Genomic DNA, 23,771 nt, shown 5'->3' on the forward strand with positions numbered 1-23,771 from the left:
TCTCTCACACTTTTCACGTTGCTCGGAAAACTCTCTTCCCGGAAATTTGGATTGATTTTGGAAAACTCTCTTTCCAAAATCCGGCTCGGAAAACTCTCTTTCCGTCCTTGGAGAACTCTCTCTCCAATTTTTTTTTACATTGGCTCGGAAAACTCTCTTCCCGGCAATACATTTTAATACATTTTGGAAAACTCTCTTTCCAAAATCCGCTCGGAAAACTCTCTTTCCATCCTTGGAGAACTCTCTCTCCATAATCCACTTTTCACATTGCTCGGAAAACTCTCTTCCCGGCAATTTGGATTGATTTTGGAAAACTCTCTTTCCAAAATCCGGCTCGGAAAACTCTCTTTCCGTCCTTGGAGAACTCTCTCTCCAATCTTTTTTTTTTACATTGGCTCGGAAAACTCTCTTTCCGGCCCTGGAGAACTCTCTCTCCATAATCAACATTTAATATTGCTCGGAAAACTCTCTTCCCGGCAATAAAAATACATTCGATGTTTATCTCCTGTAGAGATAAACACAACTTACCATTAACCGACTGCGCCATGTAGTAACCGAAACCTAACTAAGCGGCCAAACTTGAGCCGAACCAACATATAAACACACTATAGCAAACACCGTCCGTTCGCTACAAAAGTTGTCACCCAACTGGATCGAGTTGTTTTCAAAACTGGCGCACAGTTCTCGTTTCGCCCGTTTCGCCTAATCTGCTTTTCGTTCATTTTCGCTCGTTGTTTGACATCTCTTGTACACGCATAGCATAATACAAGCAGAATCGTAAACAATTTACTTTATTATTTTTTTTATATTTCAATCTATAAAAACTCTATTCGCCACAAACTACTTTTCCGAATATTCTTTCAGGATGGTTTTGAAATTTAATTAGGTAATTCCTATGAATGTTAGCAGAGATTAATACAGATTAACAAATATAGGGCAACAATTTTAATTGCACTATCGTTTGAAGAACACACGCCCTACAGTTATAAATAGCTCACAAATATGAATCAATGTTTAATGAAATACATGAAAATTCATCATTTATTTTGAGGACTGGGCAAGATACATACATATATTCTCATTTATGCGACCCGGTGAACAATGACGCGGGCTCTGAAGACAACTTCACTGGCTTCGACGAGAAGGTCTGCTGTGACGACCAGGCTTGCTAATACTCCTCAACATCATTAGAGTTCGGTGAAATACTCTAGAGCTGTGCTGCCTTTGGCTCTTTGCAAGGGAGCGAATAAATGCTAAGCAGAGAGGCAACGAAAAATGTGCGAGGAAGATGCAGCACAAAACACAACAGAGTAAAATTCCATCAAAAAAAGTGTGCTCCCACAACTCCCCGAGGACAGTAACACTCTGGGTTACTGCAACAATTGTGGGTAAGTATATTTCCCATACTTGACTCCCTTATCAACACAGTTTGTCGCGAGTCCTTATAACAAGTCGCGAGACTGACTTGCGTTTATTAGTAACGTGGGACAGATCAAGTTCAATGTTGTTTTTAACATTTCTAGAACAAACGTATTGGTTTCTTTCAATACCATTAAAGTACATGTAATTCAATGACGTTTCCGTAATTAACTTAAAATTGACTTAAACTCACGTGGGACTGTTATGCATTTATGGGCAGATTCAGTTCATCACAAATATGCAGTTATGGGCAGTGTCACATCAATTCCGAAGAGCATTAAAACTGCATAAGTTTTAATACTTACCTAGGATGTTGTTTAGGATTAGAGGATTAGCGGTTATGCATGACAGGGTTTGAAATGAGTTTAGAAATAAGTAAGATATAAATTTTTTATTGAATCTTTGAAAATATTACGAACATTTTTATAGCTAATCACAAATCTATTCGTAAAACAAAAGCTTTGATTTTTGTTCGACATACTTCTACCTTCTGAAATGGAAATGATAAACTCGGCAATGCAATCTAATGAACCTGAACAGGTTATTTGTTTTCTACTGGATGTGAGACCTCCGGTTGAATTAAAGCGTGATTGTAGAATTATTTTCATACATTTTGCCAAAGTGAACTTTCCCTTTTCTCGACATTTTGAGCAAGTTTCAGAATATAGAATAAGAAAATGTACTCGATTTTTTTTTTTCAATTCATATTTCTTGACTCTTAGAAGTGCATCACGCAATGTTAAATGGGGTGATGTCTAGGAAGGAAAACTAGACAGTGCTGACTGAACTTAAAATATGGTGCGCGAAACACTACAAGATTTTCTCTTATCGATAGTACGTTCCAACTGGGACGGAGCCTATTTCTCTGCTGAGTGTTCTAAAGCACTTCCACAGCTATTTACTGAGAGCTTGTTTTGCCTAAGTTGCCATTTTTGCATTCGTATATCATGTGACAGGTACTATGAAACTCTATACCCAGGAAAGTAAAGGAAATTTCTATTACGAAAAGATTTGGAACAATTAGAGGTGAATGATCACGAGATTATTAAAACCTCTCTAATAAAATTGAAAAAAAAAATTGGAACAATGGACACTTCTGGGAAGATAAAATCGAGAAACTGACGTTTGTAAACTAACATTCGGGGTAAAGCAGCACATCCATTTTGTACTATGTTATTTTTTATTCTTTATGAAATATGTCAATAAATCTCAAGTTTTTCTTCACAACACTTGCCAAGCTCATTAGAAAGCACAGCCAAATTCTAAGAAAAGCTCCTTTACATCAAACATTCGCGTTTGATCTCTTGAGCTTACATTCGAAACAGCAACATTACGTTTACAGATAATAGAGTTTCTTTTCCAGCAAATTGTTGGGAGCCTGATGCAGATGTTGACCAGCCAAGAAGGCTAACTTATGGGCGTATTGGCAAACTGCTGGAACTCCCACGGTACCGGACCAGTTGTAGTAAAGATGGGTCTGCTTGTAGGTGTAGAGTTGTAGCTGGTCAGCAGTCAGACCGGATTCATCTCTAAGAATATTGTAACTGGTCGGGGACACAGTTCCCTGGCGAACGCTTTGAGAAACAAGGAAGAAATCATTCCTGAAAATGAGGTGATGGTTAATATAATTTTTGATGAATGAGTGGCGAATAATTCACCTTTCTGGCAGAGTTATGACATCATCGACAATTGTTCCGGGCAGTGGGTTTTGGCCGCCTTGGAACAAACGGGTGTTAATTCTTTTGCTCACCACACAGAACGTCAGTCTGGAAGCATTTGGTTGATCTTTGAAGGCAATATTCAATTTTTCCTTCATAGCAGTGATTTCGTGTTGGTACACGTATTGTAGTTGACCTTCGCCAACGCCATCACGGTACACGATGATACGCTGAGGTAGCGTTCCAGCAAACTCATTCCGATATGAATGTAAAGCTTTGATTACATTCTGTGCCATGAAGTTAGACAATTCTTCTCCACTTGTATGGGGATTAACGGTCGAAAAAAATTTCGGATGCTTACATCCACCGCCATACATTGACGCAACCATCGCTCCGAACGATTTAGACTTGTCGCGTGTATCGTGGCAAACGTCGAACCCGATTACCATTACCGATGTTAGAGGATTCTTCAATACCCAAGGAATTCCACCCAGTTTGCAGTTCAATTGGATGGCAACCTTTGTCGCCACAGACATGAGAGTTCGTACATTTCCACCCTTCGGTGTGATGGTTCTGGCTTTAATGACCTGGGTTGCTACTGCTCTATCGACGCAACTCTTCTTCTTGATAGCCGCATAACGATCAGCCTTGTCATTGCTCACCAGACACATAACCAACTGAGGATCGCGCTGGACCACTTGGTTTAAGCTTTCGACATAAACTGCCGGTGAATCATTCTGGATGACAACTCTGTTGGGATCCTCAATTTGGAAACGCATCCCTCTGGCAGCCTGCTTCAGACACTGCATAAAATCAACCATAAGCTTCTCCGATCCTGCCGGCACAATAAAGTACCAGTTGACCAACGGAATCGAGATATACATTGGATTGTTTCTGAAGGCCATTTGCCAATCGGCTACGTCTCCTGCCGTCACTTTGCTAAAAAAAAATACATATTTTAAATTCCTCTTAAACCCAAAATTTAAAGCAATACGCACTAATTTTCTTGCGAAGGATGGAAAAAGATTTCTTCTGGTCTAAGCACTCTTGCCGGCACCTCGACTAGGCGTCGATCCAACTCTGTCTTCCAAAACTGGAAGATTTCAGAGCTTTCCTTCGACTGTTGTAATCGAAGGTTAAAATGCTCCAAGCGCTGTATACGTTTATCCGGCGTCAATCGAGTATGATCAGCAAGCGTTCGCATCAGACTAAAAATATTGAACAAATGATGTATTTATCTCGTGTCCATCAATCTTGGGTAACCTACTTGAAGTTCTTCCGCATTTCGTCGGTAATGCCAGTAGCTCGAACAAGTTCCGGAACAAGATAGATTAGCTCCGACTTTCCAGCTCGAATATCCCTCTGCTTAGCACGAGACACCAGCATAGGCTGACGGGGATCGCGAATTGTAATGTTGTACCGATCCTTATAGTACTGCATAAACGTAACCCGTGTACCAGCTGCATCGAATGCGCTCTCTGGACTTGTGTTGAACTCCACATCGGCGATTGTGTACGTATTGTTCCTACCATAGGTAGCCATTACGACCGATCCCAAAATCGCACGTTTATAGTTATCTCTCCAATTTCCGCCCTGGTTAGCGCATTGTTTGAACATCGTATAACACGTATCCGTACGCATCACACGATGAGTTATCTCTGCACACATCAGAACATCTTGTTCATGTTGGCGAATGCTCGTCACGTATCCAGGGTACAACTCGATGCCGTATTGACTGATGGCGACCTTCGCCACAGGATCAAAGTAATTACGTCCGATCATCTGTAGCTTCAGACCGGCCATCGCCCTTCTATTGATCAGATTGAAGATCACAAACGCCATCTCATTCGTGCCATCTACTACGCCGACTTTTCGCAGCTTCACAATGTAATCATTTCCAGTAGTGGACTCTTTGGTGGTTATTTCAACTTCTTCAGATCGCAATTTATGTCTGGTGAACAGTTGCGTTCCGTCGAAAATATATCCACCAATGGTGCCCTTCAGATTTTGTATAATAGAATGCATCAACTTGATGCTCTCCACCGAAGGATTGAAATCAACGCGATACTGGAAAATTGCTTCATCGTCCCTCCGTTGAACACGGAAGTAATTCGTTTTCAGCATGATGGGAGTTCCAGTTTTTCCTTGTTTCACCACTTTGCTGTCCAACGGCCGCGATCGGACGATATCCTGCAGCACACGCTGATTGCGTACACCTCCGCGGCCAGGTGCTTCTCCGCCAGTGGCACCCCTACGCTGTACAGCACCGGTTGATTCGGTTTGCGGTGGGGGTTGTTGTTGAGGTTGTTGCTTCTGAGGTTGGTGTTGTGGTTGTTGTTGCGGTTGTTGTTGTGGTTGTTGTTGTACAGGCGCTGGCTGTTGCGGTTGCTGCGGTGGTTTTTGCTGGGGTTGCTTCCAACCTTGAAATTGTTGCTGCGGCTGTTGCTGTCCCAACGAAGGCCAATTTTGACCCGATGTATGGCCTCTGTTAAGATCGCCGCCATTTCCACCATTTCCGCCATATCCACCACCGCGGCCACCACCACCGCCACCTCCATGTTGGTTGAAGCCCCCGCCGCCTCCACGATCACCACCTCCGCCACCTCGACCACCGCCTCCGCCACCTCGACCACCGCCTCCGTGACCACGACCGCGACCTCCACGCTGTCCTCCTTGCTGTCTATCCGCCATATTTAAATCCGCCCGTTCTAAAACATAGTTTCATTGATGAAATTTATTGCCCCGCATATACCGCGTATAGTAGTGGATTGTTTGCTCGTGTTTACCATTCGGGGTGTAAAAACTTACCTAGCCTTATTGACACACATTTCACACAGTATTTGAGCTGCATAAAGCAATGTGATGGCTCAAGTAACCACTAGTCCGCCAATTCGTTTTTTTTTTTGGACTTTGGAGATTGGACTCGAAAAAAATGCGACACTTCGTTTTAGGTGTAACATTTTATCGCGTGGGTAAAAATTTATGACATTTTGAGTAATACTGGTTTAGAGTGTTATGTTTACGTGTGCAAAATTCCCCATTAAACATTTGACAGTTCAACAGCCGACTAAATTTGTTGAAAAATCGGTCGATTGTTGCACCGACGCTTATGGAAGATTAACACAGGGATCAACCGAATATCACCCGATTTGATAGGGTGGGCCGACGTAATCCTACTAAATAGGTGGATAAATCGGTATTTTAAGTAAAATCCAAGCAAGTTGACCTACTAAACACCAGATTTCGTCGGCCACCCGATTTAATCTGGTGATTAGTCAGTTGATCGCTGTGTTAAACTTCCATAAGCGTCGGTGCAACAATCGACCAATTTAGTCGGCTGTTAACTGTCAAAATGTTTAATGGGGTTTTATCGCGATCTGTCAAGTAGCAAGAAACCAGAAGAGCTACGCCAGCAAAACTTGGGCGCGGTGATCGGTCAGTCGCACAGATGGATCGGCAAGAGGCTTGGAATCCACCATTCTAACGTATCCCGCGTTGTAATGATGTTCCAACAGACAAAGACCATCAAGCGGCGCGCTGGAAGTGGCCGAAAACCGAAAACGGAATACCCAGAAAAGGCACGGAAGATAAGGCAGTACTTTAAGAATAACCCAAACCTTTCCACCCGAGACGTGGCCAAAAAGGTCAATCCGTCGAAGTGATTCATCCAGCAGACCATGAAGCCGGCTGGACTACGTGTTTTCAAAGTCAAGAAGGCGGCAAACCGGACTGACAAGCAAAACACGGTGGCCAACTAGTGTGCGCGGAAGGCGTACCGTGAGTGGCTGGTCATGCCAGGCTGTCTCGTCATGGACGACGAGACATACATCAAGGTGGACACCAAACAAATCCCCGGTCTCGAGTTTTTGTCGGTACGTCCCGCATAGAGGTTCCGGAAGAGAAAGATGGACAAATTCGCGAAGTAGTACCTGTTTTGGCAGGAGGACGGTACAGCAAGCCGTTCATTACATTGCAGAAACGCTTGCTGCCGTTCCTCCGCTCTCACCGTGGTCCCGCGCTGTTCAGGCCGGATCTCGCTTCGTGTCATTAGGCCAAGCCTTTAATGGATTGGTACGAAGCAAAGGGCGTTAATGTGGCCCCGAAGGAGGCGAACCCGCCAAATACCCCAGAATTTCGTCCGATCGAAAAGTTTTTTGCGATAATGAAGAAAAGCGGAAAAACATTCAAAACCGATAAAGCTTCGAAGAAAAACTGGCAGAAATAGTGTAAAAAAGATGGTCAAAGCCTCCCCCAAAGATCTCATGAGCAGTGTTAATAGAAATGAACGAGCATTCAGCTTGGGAGAAAAAAAAATCAATAAATAAATTATGCCAAAACATAGCTAATATATAGTCATTCAATCCCTGAAAATTTGAGAAGTATCCGATTCAAAATAAATTTTTGTGTGTCTCATTGTGTGCCGAGTCCTTTAGGGCTATTATACGGCTGATATAGGACATGTAAGCTATATAATAGCACTATATTAGCACGCAAGGTAAATCTGAGTAAACCGTTCCGTAGCTCGCGTTGGATTTTAACTTAAATATGAAGCAGTGGGGTCTTCCTTATGAAGCTCATAGACGACTCAGACTGTTCGACCAACATTGACTCCACCCCCTGGATAGTGTTCTGCCCACAAAACATCAGGATCAGGAGTTTCGTAATAGAATCAGGACGTTATCAAGATATTACATCAGGATTTCTTTAAGGAATTCAATCAGGATCTCTTCTACGGATATCATAAGAAGCTCCTCCAGGGATTGTATCATCAGTACCTCAGGGATTTCATAAGGAGTTCTTCCAGAAATTCCATCAGGAATTCCTACAGGCATCTTATCATGAATTCCTTCAGTAATTCCAATAAATGTTCCTATAAGGATCCCATCAGGAAATCCCCTTGAGATTACATCAGAAGTGCCTTAAGAGATTTCATCTAGAGCTCCTCCAGAGATTACATCAGAAGTTCTTCTGAAGATTACATCAGGAGTTCTTCTGGGGATTACATCAGGAGTTCTTTTAGGAATTCCATCAGGAGTTCCTTCAAGGATTGTATCTAGAATAGGGTCCTAAAATGTTTGATGAAATCTTGTTTTTATTTAATAACACGAAAGAGCATGTTACTGCAACTACCTTAGCAATTTTTTCCGTTCAAATAACGTGTATACCATATTTAAACTTTAATTTAAAAATTGGGTCCATAAGTGAACCTTGACACTTTTGATCATGTTTGACGTTCGCTTAGTCGACAAAAACATCACAAGGATTTTAGTTTTAACACTGGGGTCGTTCCTATCTGACATTTCGGAAGGGGCACGGAAAACAAAATACACCCAAAATTTGAATTTAAGCCAAAGAGTGTGACAAAATAAGAGAAAAAAAAATGTTATTTTGGACATAAACAAACAAAGAACATTAAATAATTGAGTAAACATGTATTTTTGGTTTAAACTTAAGCGTTTGGCATTAATATTGGAACAAAGTTTTAGGACCCTATTGCTCTCGGAATTCCATCAGAAGTTTCTTCAGGGATTCCACCTGAAACTCCTTTAAGGATTCCATCAGGAGTTCCTTCTTCTTCTTTCTGGCGTTACGTCCCCACTGGGACAGAGCTTGCTTCTCAGCTTAGTGTTCTTATGAGCACTTCCACAGTTATTAACCGAGAGCTTACTATGCCTATGACCATTTTTGCATGCGTATATCGTGTGGCAGGTACGATGATACTTTATGCCCTGGGAAGTCGAGAAAATTTCCAACCCGAAAAGATCCTCGACCGGTGGGATTCGATCCCACGACCCTCAGCTTGGTCTTGCTGAATAGCTGCGCGTTTACCGCTACGGCTATCTGGGCCCCAATCAGGAGTTCCTCTAGCAATTCAATCAGAGGGTTCTCCAGGGATCCCATCAAGAGTTGCTTCAGAGATTCCACCTGGAATTCCTGCAGAGGATTCTATCAGGACTTCCTCTAGGGATTTCATCAGGAGTTCTTTCAGAAATTACACCTGGAATTTTCTTCAGGGATTTTATCAAGAGTTCCTCTATGGATTTAATCAAGAGATCTTCTAGGGACTCCAATGATTACATCAGAAGTTTCTTCAAGAATATCTTTAGGAATTCCTTTAAAAAAATCATCAGCAGTTCCTGTAGGGATTCTATCAGGAGTTTCTATAGGGATTCTATCAGGAGTACCTTTAGGACTTCCATCAGAGTTCATCTGGGAATTTCATCAGGAGTTCCTCCAGGAATTCTATCTAGAGTTCCCTCAGAGATTCCACCTAGAATTTCTCCAGAGATGCCATCAGGAGTGCCTTCAGGGATTCCAATGAGAGTTCCTCCAGAAATTACATCAGAAGTATTTTTAGGGATTACATCACCAGTTCATCCAGTGATTACATCAGGGGTTCACTAAAGATTATATCAGGGGTACCTCAAGGAATTCGATCAGGGTTTGTTCTTGGAATTTTATAAGGAGTTCCGCCAAGCATATTATCAGGAATCCAGAGATTTCATCAGGAGATCCTCCAGGGATTACATCAGAAGTTCCTCCAGGTATTACATCAGGAGTTGAAGTTTCTTCAAGAATATCTTTAGGAATTCCTTTAATGATTTTATCAGGAGTTCCTCCATGGGTTCCATCAGAAGCTGCTATAGGGGTTCTATCGGTAGTACCTTTAGGACTTCATCAGAGTTCTTCCAGAGTTCCTCCAGGGATTCTATCACTAGTTCCTTCAGAAATTCCACCTGGAATTCCTCCAAAATTTCCATCAGGAGTTCCTTCAGGTATTGCATTCGAAGTCCTCCAGGGATTCCAATAAGAGCTCCTCCAAGGATTATCAGAAGTTTTTAGAACTACATCAGCAGTTCATCCAGTGATTCCATCAGGAGTTCCTTTGGAGATTGCACCTGGAATTCCACTTGAGATTATATCAGGGGTTCTTCAAGAAATTCGATCAGAGTTTGTTCTGGAGTTCCGCCTGGCATTATATCAGAAATCTTGAGATTTCATCAGAAATTCCTCCAGGGATTACATCAGAAGTTTCTTCAGGGATTCCGTCAGAAGTTGCTTCAGAGATTCCACCTGGAATTCCGTCAGAGGATTCCATCGAAAGTTTCTCCATGGATTCTGTCAGGAGTTCCTTCAGAAATTCTACCTAGAATTTCTCCAGAGATTTTATCAAGAGTTCTCTTAGGGATTCAATCAGGAGTTCTTCTAGCGACGCCAATGATTTCATCAAAAGTTTCTTCAAGAATATCTTTAGGAATTCCTTTAAAGATTCCATCAGGATTTCCTCTACGGATTCCATCAGGAGTTTCTACAGGGATTCTATCAGGAGTACCTTTAGGACTTTCATCAAAGTTCTTCTGGGAATTTCATCAGGAGTTCCTTCAGGGTTTCTATCAAGAGTTCCCTAAGAGATTCCACCTGGAATTTCTCCAGAGCTTCCATCAGGAGTTCCTCCAGGGATTCCAATAAGAGTTCCTCTAGGGATTACATCAGAAGTTTATCTAGGGATTACAAAAGCAGTTTATCCAAATTCCTCTAGAGATATCAGGGGTTCCTCAAGGAATCCGATCAGGGTTTATTCTTGGGATTTTATAAGGAGTTTCGCCAGATATACTATCAGGAATCTAGAGATTTCATCAGGAGATCCTCCAGGGATTACATCAGAAATTCCTTCAGGGATCACATCAGGATTTCTTCTAGGAATGTTATCAGGAGTTTCTCCAGGGTTTCGATCCCCGGAGAAATTCCTGGGATAAATCCTCAGCTGGAATTCCTGGAGAAAAACTCCGGATGAATTCTCTGAAAACATCCCGATGGAATTTCTGGAGAAAATCCCCCTAGGAATTCCTCAATTCAATCCCCGGAGGTCCCCGAAAGAATTGGAGGAAATCCCTGGTGAAGATATCCTGAGGAAGTCCCTGACGAAAATCAACGGAGGAATGCCTGAAGGAAATCTCCGGAGAAATTTCTGGTTCAAATCCCCAGAGAAATACCTGGAGGAAATCTCTGGATATATTTTTGGAATTTATTAATGAATTCCTGGAGGAATGGTTATTGGAAATCTCCTGAAGAATTCTTGGAGAAAATCGCAGGAGAAGTTCTTGGTGCAAATACCCGAGGAAATCTTGGAAAAAAAAAATCCAGTAGGAATTTCTGGAGACAATCTCGTAGGAATTTCTGGAGTAAACCCCCGAAGAAATTCCTGGTGCAAATCTCCGGATAAATTCGTGGAGGAAATTCCCAGGTAAATTCTCTTAAAAATCCGTTAAGGAATTCCTGGAGAAAATGCCCTGAAGAACATCATAATGAAATCCCCAGAGAAGGAACTTAAAAAAAATCCTAAAAAAAACTCCAGAGGAATTACACGAGGAATACTGGAGGAATTAACGGAGAACGTCTAGAGGAATTCACCGAGAAACCCTTGAGAAATTTTGGAACTTTGGAACTTTGGAGGATTTCCCGCAGGAAATGCATAGAATTTCCCGAAGTAACTCTAGGAGAATTCGTAGTGGAATTCCGGGGAATTTCCAAAGAACTACTAGAGGAACTGTGAAGAATACCTGTAGAAATTCCGAAAAAAAAAATCCAACAGGCAATATAGAGGAAATTCGAAGGAATTCCCGGATCAAATCTGAAGGAACTTCCGGAGAAATTTCAAAACAATTCAATGGGGAACTCCAAAGAAATTTCATGAGGAACCCTGAAGAAATTTTTGGAGGGCCTCCAAAATAATTCCTGCAGTTAATTCGAAGCAAATATTAGAGGAATTCCAGAGGAAAGCGATTAACTCCGATAAACTCCGTAAAAAATCCTAAAGGAACTACCGAAACTCTGGAGTAAATCCTGGAGGATCTCCAAAGAAATTCCTGGAGGAGCTCCTAGAAATTTATGGAGGAAATCCGAGGAATTTCTGAAGGAACACTAAAAGAATTCCTTGAGAATCCATGAAAAAAACCGTAGGAGTTCCCGGAGGAGCTCCGAAGAAATTCTCGTAGTAACTACTATAGAATTCTCCGACGAACTTTTGAGAAATTCCCGATGGAGATCTGAAGGAATTCCCGGCAAGTATTCTGAAAGAATTCCTAAGGGAAGTCCGGAGGAATTCATACGGGAACTCTAAAGGAATTCCTGGAGAAACTGCGAAGCTAATCCTGGATGAACTAGTAAAAAAATCAAAAGGATCTCCGGAGTAATTAATGGTGCAAATCTCCAAAGGAATTCCTGGAGGAAATCTCTGGTTGGATACTCTGAAAAAAAAACCCTCGAGGGAATTTCTGGAGAAAATATCCGGGATGAAATCCCCAGAGAAAGTCCTGAACAAAATCCCCGGAGGAATTGCTATTAGTATTCCCCTGAGGAACTCATGGCCCAGTTGAGTCCTTCAAATCTCCAGAGGAATCAGTGGAGGAAATGCTGGAGACATTTCTCGATGAAATTCCTGGACAAAATCTGGAGTAAGCTGGAAAATCTGGAGTAAATCCCCTTAACAATTCATGGACGAAATCCACGAAAGAATTACTATTGAAAGTCCCATGAGGAATTCCTGGAGGAGTTCAAATCGCCAGAGGAGTTTCTTTAGGAATTCGTCGAAGAAATTCCCGGAGGTATAAGCCCCGAGCAATTTCTGGTCGAAATCACGAGAAGAATTTCTGATAATAAATCTTCGAGCTGTTTAGTAGAATACCTATAAGTAGATGAAAAAACGAATTTAGTACTTTACCATTTAATTCCACATTATATATTAAAACTAGGTATACGATGGTTTTCTTCAAGTCGAGTCTAGTACACGACACTGAAGACGGCCTTACAGTTGAGGTAGAAATACGCGTATCTGTCAAAGGATACAAACTCTAGTGTAATTAAATGGTATAGTACTAAATTCGGTTTTTTCATCTACTTAAGAATTTCTGCATAAAATCTCCGAATGAGTTCTTGGGGAATATCTTGGGGATTATGGGGAAATTATGGATGAAACCCTGTGAAGAATTCCTGGAGAAAATCCCCTGAGTAGTTCATGAGAATTATCTCCGGGAAAATCCTCGAAATTCTCGGAGGAATTCCTGGGGACATCTCGGAGGAAATTTCCGGAGAAATTCCTAGTGCAAGTTTCAAAGAAATTTCTAGAGGAAATCTCCAGATGAATTCTCTGAAATAAATTCCCGGAAGAATTCCTGGACGAACTCCCCGCAGAAATTGCTTTTGGAAATCCACTGAGAAATTCTGGAGGAACTCTTAAGGAATTCCAGGACAAACTCCAGATGAATTTCTGGTGAAACTCCGGAGAAATTGCTACAGGAACTCCGGGAGAACTCTATGCCCTGGGAATCGAGAAAATTTCCTTTACGAAAAGATCCTCGACCAGCGGGATTCGGACCCACGACCCTCAGCATTAGACTGGCCCTTAAACAAAAAAGTTGTAAAATTCAACGGGGCACCCCCTAAACATGTGCCTTAGGGTAAGGAAAAAGCTCTCTCAAAATTTCAACTCATTTGATTGCTCCCCCAGCTGGCGCATTCCATTCGAAGTTTGTATGGAATATTCGTCTCAAATATATTGCAAATTGACCCTATGTCACTGTTTCGTCTCGTACACTAGTTAATCGCGTTCAATTGAGCCCAGAATGACAAATTTACTAGTTGATACGCTAATGAACATAGTTGAAGAAGATTGTATCTAGATTTAAGCTCATTTTCATTTAGCTTTCAGTTGTTGAAAGTTAGGCTTAGATCAGCACTCCTGTACAATTACATATGTGCATGCACCTTGTGCCGCAGCTCGCCCAGCGTCATAGGTGGCTATGATGCGCATAGTGGCTACCATTCAGCTTAGTTAAAGGAATACTAAGCAATATTGCAAATCTACTTCAGATAGTTAAAACACCAACTTTATCAATTTTAATCATCATACAACCTTCTACAATATTGTTTGCTATGGTATCAAGTTGTGTTTTTGACATTCTGGGTTCAATTGAACGCGATCAACTATTTTCCTGATTCAAACAGGAGATGATGTGCTGTTTCCTATATGTTTGAGATTACATCAGAAGTTTCTTCAAGAATATCTTTAGGAATTCCTTTAAAAAAATCATCAGCAGTTCCTGTAGGGATTCTATCAGGAGTTTCTATAGGGATTCTATCAGGAGTACCTTTAGGACTTCCATCAGAGTTCATCTGGGAATTTCATCAGGAGTTCCTCCAGGAATTCTATCTAGAGTTCCCTCAGAGATTCCACCTAGAATTTCTCCAGAGATGCCATCAGGAGTGCCTTCAGGGATTCCAATGAGAGTTCCTCCAGAAATTACATCAGAAGTATTTTTAGGGATTACATCACCAGTTCATCCAGTGATTACATCAGGGGTTCACTAAAGATTATATCAGGGGTACCTCAAGGAATTCGATCAGGGTTTGTTCTTGGAATTTTATAAGGAGTTCCGCCAAGCATATTATCAGGAATCCAGAGATTTCATCAGGAGATCCTCCAGGGATTACATCAGAAGTTCCTCCAGGTATTACATCAGGAGTTGAAGTTTCTTCAAGAATATCTTTAGGAATTCCTTTAATGATTTTATCAGGAGTTCCTCCATGGGTTCCATCAGAAGCTGCTATAGGGGTTCTATCGGTAGTACCTTTAGGACTTCATCAGAGTTCTTCCAGAGTTCCTCCAGGGATTCTATCACTAGTTCCTTCAGAAATTCCACCTGGAATTCCTCCAAAATTTCCATCAGGAGTTCCTTCAGGTATTGCATTCGAAGTCCTCCAGGGATTCCAATAAGAGTTCCTCCAAGGATTATCAGAAGTTTTTAGAACTACATCAGCAGTTCATCCAGTGATTCCATCAGGAGTTCCTTTGGAGATTGCACCTGGAATTCCACTTGAGATTATATCAGGGGTTCTTCAAGAAATTCGATCAGAGTTTGTTCTGGAGTTCCGCCTGGCATTATATCAGAAATCTTGAGATTTCATCAGAAATTCCTCCAGGGATTACATCAGAAGTTTCTTCAGGGATTCCGTCAGAAGTTGCTTCAGAGATTCCACCTGGAATTCCGTCAGAGGATTCCATCGAAAGTTTCTCCATGGATTCTGTCAGGAGTTCCTTCAGAAATTCTACCTAGAATTTCTCCAGAGATTTTATCAAGAGTTCTCTTAGGGATTCAATCAGGAGTTCTTCTAGCGACGCCAATGATTTCATCAAAAGTTTCTTCAAGAATATCTTTAGGAATTCCTTTAAAGATTCCATCAGGATTTCCTCTACGGATTCCATCAGGAGTTTCTACAGGGATTCTATCAGGAGTACCTTTAGGACTTTCATCAAAGTTCTTCTGGGAATTTCATCAGGAGTTCCTTCAGGGTTTCTATCAAGAGTTCCCTAAGAGATTCCACCTGGAATTTCTCCAGAGCTTCCATCAGGAGTTCCTCCAGGGATTCCAATAAGAGTTCCTCTAGGGATTACATCAGAAGTTTATCTAGGGATTACAAAAGCAGTTTATCCAAATTCCTCTAGAGATATCAGGGGTTCCTCAAGGAATCCGATCAGGGTTTATTCTTGGGATTTTATAAGGAGTTTCGCCAGATATACTATCAGGAATCTAGAGATTTCATCAGGAGATCCTCCAGGGATTACATCAGAAATTCCTTCAGGGATCACATCAGGATTTCTTCTAGGAATGTTATCAGGAGTTTCTCCAGGGTTTCGATCCCCGGAGAAATTCCTGGGATAAATCCTCAGCTGGAATTCCTGGAGAAAAACTCCGGATGAATTCTCTGAAAACATCCCGATGGAATTTCTGGAGAAAATCCCCCTAGGAATTCCTCAATTCAATCCCCGGAGGTCCCCGAAAGAATTGGAGGAAATCCCTGGTGAAGATATCCTGAGGAAGTCCCTGACGAAAATCAACGGAGGAATGCCTGAAGGAAATCTCCGGAGAAATTTCTGGTTCAAATCCCCAGAGAAATACCTGGAGGAAATCTCTGGATATATTTTTGGAATTTATTAATGAATTCCTGGAGGAATGGTTATTGGAAATCTCCTGAAGAATTCTTGGAGAAAATCGCAGGAGAAGTTCTTGGTGCAAATACCCGAGGAAATCTTGGAAAAAAAAATCCAGTAGGAATTTCTGGAGACAATCTCGTAGGAATTTCTGGAGTAAACCCCCGAAGAAATTCCTGGTGCAAATCTCCGGATAAATTCGTGGAGGAAATTCCCAGGTAAATTCTCTTAAAAATCCGTTAAGGAATTCCTGGAGAAAATGCCCTGAAGAACATCATAATGAAATCCCCAGAGAAGGAACTTAAAAAAAATCCTAAAAAAAACTCCAGAGGAATTACACGAGGAATACTGGAGGAATTAACGGAGAACGTCTAGAGGAATTCACCGAGAAACCCTTGAGAAATTTTGGAACTTTGGAACTTTGGAGGATTTCCCGCAGGAAATGCATAGAATTTCCCGAAGTAACTCTAGGAGAATTCGTAGTGGAATTCCGGGGAATTTCCAAAGAACTACTAGAGGAACTGTGAAGAATACCTGTAGAAATTCCGAAAAAAAAAATCCAACAGGCAATATAGAGGAAATTCGAAGGAATTCCCGGATCAAATCTGAAGGAACTTCCGGAGAAATTTCAAAACAATTCAATGGGGAACTCCAAAGAAATTTCATGAGGAACCCTGAAGAAATTTTTGGAGGGCCTCCAAAATAATTCCTGCAGTTAATTCGAAGCAAATATTAGAGGAATTCCAGAGGAAAGCGATTAACTCCGATAAACTCCGTAAAAAATCCTAAAGGAACTACCGAAACTCTGGAGTAAATCCTGGAGGATCTCCAAAGAAATTCCTGGAGGAGCTCCTAGAAATTTATGGAGGAAATCCGAGGAATTTCTGAAGGAACACTAAAAGAATTCCTTGAGAATCCATGAAAAAAACCGTAGGAGTTCCCGGAGGAGCTCCGAAGAAATTCTCGTAGTAACTACTATAGAATTCTCCGACGAACTTTTGAGAAATTCCCGATGGAGATCTGAAGGAATTCCCGGCAAGTATTCTGAAAGAATTCCTAAGGGAAGTCCGGAGGAATTCATACGGGAACTCTAAAGGAATTCCTGGAGAAACTGCGAAGCTAATCCTGGATGAACTAGTAAAAAAATCAAAAGGATCTCCGGAGTAATTAATGGTGCAAATCTCCAAAGGAATTCCTGGAGGAAATCTCTGGTTGGATACTCTGAAAAAAAAACCCTCGAGGGAATTTCTGGAGAAAATATCCGGGATGAAATCCCCAGAGAAAGTCCTGAACAAAATCCCCGGAGGAATTGCTATTAGTATTCCCCTGAGGAACTCATGGCCCAGTTGAGTCCTTCAAATCTCCAGAGGAATCAGTGGAGGAAATGCTGGAGACATTTCTCGATGAAATTCCTGGACAAAATCTGGAGTAAGCTGGAAAATCTGGAGTAAATCCCCTTAACAATTCATGGACGAAATCCACGAAAGAATTACTATTGAAAGTCCCATGAGGAATTCCTGGAGGAGTTCAAATCGCCAGAGGAGTTTCTTTAGGAATTCGTCGAAGAAATTCCCGGAGGTATAAGCCCCGAGCAATTTCTGGTCGAAATCACGAGAAGAATTTCTGATAATAAATCTTCGAGCTGTTTAGTAGAATACCTATAAGTAGATGAAAAAACGAATTTAGTACTTTACCATTTAATTCCACATTATATATTAAAACTAGGTATACGATGGTTTTCTTCAAGTCGAGTCTAGTACACGACACTGAAGACGGCCTTACAGTTGAGGTAGAAATACGCGTATCTGTCAAAGGATACAAACTCTAGTGTAATTAAATGGTATAGTACTAAATTCGGTTTTTTCATCTACTTAAGAATTTCTGCATAAAATCTCCGAATGAGTTCTTGGGGAATATCTTGGGGATTATGGGGAAATTATGGATGAAACCCTGTGAAGAATTCCTGGAGAAAATCCCCTGAGTAGTTCATGAGAATTATCTCCGGGAAAATCCTCGAAATTCTCGGAGGAATTCCTGGGGACATCTCGGAGGAAATTTCCGGAGAAATTCCTAGTGCAAGTTTCAAAGAAATTTCTAGAGGAAATCTCCAGATGAATTCTCTGAAATAAATTCCCGGAAGAATTCCTGGACGAACTCCCCGCAGAAATTGCTTTTGGAAATCCACTGAGAAATTCTGGAGGAACTCTTAAGGAATTCCAGGACAAACTCCAGATGAATTTCTGGTGAAACTCCGGAGAAATTGCTACAGGAACTCCGGGAGAACTCTATGCCCTGGGAATCGAGAAAATTTCCTTTACGAAAAGATCCTCGACCAGCGGGATTCGGACCCACGACCCTCAGCATTAGACTGGCCCTTAAACAAAAAAGTTGTAAAATTCAACGGGGCACCCCCTAAACATGTGCCTTAGGGTAAGGAAAAAGCTCTCTCAAAATTTCAACTCATTTGATTGCTCCCCCAGCTGGCGCATTCCATTCGAAGTTTGTATGGAATATTCGTCTCAAATATATTGCAAATTGACCCTATGTCACTGTTTCGTCTCGTACACTAGTTAATCGCGTTCAATTGAGCCCAGAATGACAAATTTACTAGTTGATACGCTAATGAACATAGTTGAAGAAGATTGTATCTAGATTTAAGCTCATTTTCATTTAGCTTTCAGTTGTTGAAAGTTAGGCTTAGATCAGCACTCCTGTACAATTACATATGTGCATGCACCTTGTGCCGCAGCTCGCCCAGCGTCATAGGTGGCTATGATGCGCATAGTGGCTACCATTCAGCTTAGTTAAAGGAATACTAAGCAATATTGCAAATCTACTTCAGATAGTTAAAACACCAACTTTATCAATTTTAATCATCATACAACCTTCTACAATATTGTTTGCTATGGTATCAAGTTGTGTTTTTGACATTCTGGGTTCAATTGAACGCGATCAACTATTTTCCTGATTCAAACAGGAGATGATGTGCTGTTTCCTATATGTTTGAGCTGAAAATCCCATATTAACTTCAATTCAATTGCGCCAGCTCATGGAACGACCAAATGTGCTGAAACTTTCAGGAAGTCTTCTTCTAACCCTGAAGAATAATCCTGGTGGGTGCCCCGTGGAATTATACAACTTTATTTTTCTCCCATACTAAGCTGGGCCAGTCTACTCAGCATGGTCATGCTGAATAGCTGCGCGTTTACCGCTACGGCTATCTGGGCCCCCAGAACCCCCAGAACTCCGGAGCTCCAAAGAACTTCCAGGAGGAAATCTCTGGATAAATTATCTGAAAAAGTCTCCGAAAAAATTTCTGGAGAAAATCCTCCTATGAATTTCTTAATGAATTTCTAAACGAAATCCTCAGAAGGGTTACTGGACGAAATCCCCAGAGGAATTGCTTTTGGAAATCTCCTGGAGAAATCCCCGGAATAGTTTTTGAGGGAAGTCTCCGGGGGAGTTCTTGGAACAAAAAACTCTGGTGCAAGTTCCCAGCAAAACTCCTGGAGGAGATTCCTGTGTAAATTCTCTGTAAAAATCCTTGAAGAAATTCCTCGATGAAATCCCCGGAGGAACGCCTGTTGGAAACCCCCGAAAGAACTCCTGTAGGAAATCGTTGGAGAAATTTCTGGAGCAATTCCACGTAGGAATTCCTGGAGCATATTTTTGAAAAATCTTCTCTTTCCGTTGAAATTCCAAACTGCTTTCCATCGTTTCTAAAATGGTTCTGAAATCAGATTTGGAACAGCTCAAATTTTGTTACAAATCCGACCAAAAATGGATCAGCCAGCCTGTTTCAATAAATAGACCAGAAAACATGTATAAAATAAAATTGAAACATCATTTGCAACACCGGTGCAAGCTTCAATTTTAATAGGTTCAAAAATTTGGACCAAATCAGTGGTTTGGACCACTGGTGAAATTGCACTAATTACGAAAAAGCTCATAAACTTGCTATGCAGTTTGAAAGCGCGCACAATTTCAATTTAGGACTCACAAGTCCAATTGAAAATCAAGTTACTCAGGGCTTCCATTCTCAATCAAGAGAACATTTTCGAAAATTCCTGGGAGACTGTTTTGGAAGAAGTGAGAACTATTATTAAAAAAAATAATGAAAAAAAGCCCTGGCGATGATGGAATTTTCTTCATCCTTATCAAGAAACTTTTAGAACGTAGCTTATCATTTAACAAATATTATCAGTTGGCATATTTTCCTGACAAATGGAAAAATGCCAACACACTTAAATTATTTTTTGCAATTTCTCATCGTAATAGGCTGTTTTCCATCACGCCAATCTGTCATGAAACGGCCTACTGTCCTGCACATGATGGTGATTGCATTCCAATATAATTTCTGATACCCTCAAGTGGTCTTCTACAAAATTGCAAAAAATGTTGTACGTAACTCGTTGCAGAACTCGATTTTTACAGTACTCGTCGTAATTATCCTACTCGGCAAGCCTCGTAGGATAAATTTACGACTACTATTACGGATTCCTGTAAAATCTCAACAGCTGAACAGTTCGGTAATAGTAGTTTACGGAACAAATTTCAGAAAGATGATTTTTACAACACGGGTCGTAAATTTATCCTACGAGGCTTGCCGAGTAGGATAATGACGACAAGTACTGAAAAATCGAGTTCTGCAACGAGTTACGTACAACATTTTTTGCAATTTCGTAGAAGACCACTTGAGGGTATCAGAAATTATATCGGAATGCATTCACCATCATTTAACAATTTCTGAAAACTTGTTGTGTAATAATTCATTACGCAACTACAAACAGTTACGTAATAAGAAAGCGTTGCGTAATGAATCATTACAGCACTGGTTTCAGTTGCGTAATGACTATTCGCGCACTGCATACTTCAGTGCAGGAGAGTAGGCCGTTTCATGACAGATTGGCGTGATGGAAAACAGCCTATTACGATGAGAAATTGCAAAAAATAAATTAACGGAGTACGGTTAATTTTTACAGTATTCGGTGAAAAATCACCGGAATCCGTAAAATTTCGACGAAATTACGGTGTTTTATCTCGCCGAACTGTACAGCTGTTGAGATTACGGTGAAATTCACCGATTTCCGGTAAAATGAGCTTAGTGCAAAAATCCTGCAAAAGCTCAAGATCCTCAAGATCGGTAGTTGAGAAGCTTGACCTCGGGGCTATATCACATATATTATTGCTTGGCATGAAATGCGAATGTTGTTTGAAGCACGACTGCAATGATGACATTTTCTGGATGTTTGCTTCAATCATTGAAAAAAACAAAGCTTTGTTCAATTTTGTAACATGTCAGCAATTGCGCCATTTGGCAGCAGCTATAAATACCGAGAAATGAGGAATGTCGTACTTCCGACGAATTTTTACAATTTATCTGTAATTTGGATATGAAAATGATGTACTACAATAATATTCAGAAATGGCAAAGGAATAAATTTTTATGATTAGGCATAAGGTTAAGAATCTCGTAGAACAAAAACTGTAGAGAAATTTATGTTTTATATGTACTTTAATGAACAGAGATCAATTTTATGAGGTCAAAACGATCTCTAATCGGCATACAGTGCTGTCAAAAGTTGTATGGTACTAATAATACGTTCAAGATAAAGAATATGAAAATTGGGTTTTTAAATATAAATCAGCGCAAATGTTTACTTCTATTCTAAATGTTGAACAGGTTTTGAACTTCAAAAATATTTAAAAAAAAATATTCTCACTCGATTTTGGATCGTGAATAGCGACCATTGAAAGTATGGCAAACATGGGAAAACGATCGACCCCACAAATTCCATCTGGACTCCGCCATCGAACAAACAAACAATTCAAGCTCTTTCCAAGCATAACTTGGCTCTAAATTTTATGCGCACATTAACTTTAACGATCGCTGTCGTCGTATCAACACTTGAGGTCCCAGAATACAATGGAACCATTTTCGATGCGTATACGCCTTCTCAACCAATCGTTTGTGGTGAGGCGACTGAAAATTACCTAAACCGCTGAAATGTTTGTGACAAGTTTGTAGCACTTTTGAGGATTTGAATATCGGGTAGATGTAGATCATACAGTAACAAGGAACACATATATGTGATAGTAAAGTGGTGGTTGGATTGAATTTCTGATAATGTTGCCATGCCATGTGAAATGTTATTTTAATGATTTCATCAATGAGCAACACAAGCTTACCAAAATGTTAATGTAAGGTAAAAAGGGAATTCAAATGTAGATTCGATCCAATGCACATGCCCGGTCTACTTATCGTCGCTGAGTTGGAATCGAAATATGACACCATGCTCGGAACGCTCTTACATGCTTCTTCTTATACCTAAGTTATCGTATTGCAGCCAATATGTTCCGTATGCATTCTCCTTTTACTAATACAAAGCTTTTCAGAGCAATGAGTATATTTTTTTTTTTCGAACTCAGCATTTGCTGCAGTCGATCTTCTTGCTGTTCCGACTGCGTTCAACTTTTCATTGCGGCTCAGAAAAATTGTCTATGCTTACATTCCTGAAAGCCTTCATCAGCGCATAAGAAAAGTCCATAATGAAGTGTAGAGAACAATTAAATGATACGTTCCAGAATCGAAGATTTTTCAAATAAATTGAAATAATTAACATCCAGATAAACATCACTTTTAGATGTTTATTTTCTTTCAAGTATGTTTTAAGAAATATGTAACATAAACATACTTTTAAATGGAAGATATCGCTCTTGTTTAGCTAATCAAACTAAAACTACAACAACAACAATGCATTCAATATCTTAAATCACGCTGCAGTTTTGCGATTTCCAATTTGGATTTTCACAAACCATACCCTTTGCCCTACATTTACCCAAAAGAACAATATTTGTCGCCGCCATTAATTACTCCGAAATCAAAATAAAGACGACACTAGTAATGGTGCCTAAAACACGTTCGCCATCTTGACTTGCCGATCTCGACAGGACTATATCCGAATAACATCACTCTTCACCAAGTATCTATCCCTTTAGCCTAACAAATAAAATTGCATAAATTGCACAATACCTTAGACTGACTCCCGAAAATGTTTCTCCAATCAATCAGCACAGTAATTACAGCGAATTTTCACTACAATCCGGTTAAATTCATACACTCCAGATCTACTCCGCACTATGTCCACGACAGACTGTGACCAGAGGTAAAAACATTCGTCGCCGATACGGGTATCGAGAGCCAACATCATCACACATATCACCACCCAGCTCAACATATACATAACCACCCTCCCCTAGGCACGTACACATCGGCACGTTTTGCCATGTTTTGGTTCGCGACATCGGCACCTCCATTTGTGATGGTGTAAGCTCCAACTTTATATTTCACCATGATACTGTACAGTTTTGAAATTTACTAGAAAAATATTTTTTACAGAGCAAATTTGCCCTCTTCGAATCACCTGACCCCAATATCCGATGTCTCTTCAAATGCCCAATACGCCCAACCACCCACTAACGATAAACACGAGCAAACATATCCACCAGAAATATCCTTAAAATGGTCATCATCAACTCGAACTTGTTACCTCGCTATGGTTGGTGTGTTCCCTTGCCTCGCAGATTCCCTCGCACAGTAACATAAAACCGCCCGTCTGAATGAAGAGTCTCGATGTGATGCCGTCTCGATCTCTACTGGCATGTTGCCCTCGCTTCAGTCACTGCGACAGTCTGCCTGGACTAGC

General features: G+C 40.8%; 2 protein-coding genes across 2 annotated transcripts in view; both read right to left on the reverse strand.

The window, feature by feature from the left end:
- Nucleotides 1-23,240, reverse strand: part of LOC5577491 (protein aubergine) — a 56,227-nt gene extending 32,987 nt beyond the window's left edge. Inside the window, exon 1 of the mRNA XM_001663359.3 lies at nt 23,099-23,240. The gene's annotated coding sequence lies outside the window, so the exon portion shown is untranslated. The remainder of the gene's footprint in view (nt 1-23,098) is intronic.
- Nucleotides 1,796-23,771, reverse strand: LOC5577490 (protein aubergine). Its single transcript, XM_021851614.1, has 5 exons — nt 23,616-23,771; nt 4,345-5,785; nt 4,076-4,285; nt 3,078-4,016; nt 1,796-3,020 (listed from the first exon to the last, which is right to left on the reverse strand). The coding sequence occupies exons 2-5, from the start codon at nt 5,766-5,768 to the stop codon at nt 2,756-2,758; spliced, it is 2,838 nt and encodes a 945-aa protein (XP_021707306.1). The 5' UTR covers nt 5,769-5,785; nt 23,616-23,771; the 3' UTR covers nt 1,796-2,755.

The sequence above is a fragment of the Aedes aegypti genome, chromosome 3, assembly GCF_002204515.2.
Source record: "Aedes aegypti strain LVP_AGWG chromosome 3, AaegL5.0 Primary Assembly, whole genome shotgun sequence".
Taxonomy (NCBI): Eukaryota; Metazoa; Arthropoda; class Insecta; order Diptera; family Culicidae; genus Aedes; species Aedes aegypti.

Coding starts and splice junctions, on each gene's coding strand:
- LOC5577490 (XM_021851614.1), bottom strand. CDS start 5,768: ATGGCGGATAGACAGCAAGGAGGACAGCGTGGAGGTCGCGGTCGTGGT. Junction 4,286..4,344: donor GAAATGCGGAAGAACTTCAA/GTAGGTTACCCA, acceptor CAATATTTTTAG/TCTGATGCGAACGCTTGCTG. Junction 3,021..3,077: donor GTCATAACTCTGCCAGAAAG/GTGAATTATTCG, acceptor CCTCATTTTCAG/GAATGATTTCTTCCTTGTTT.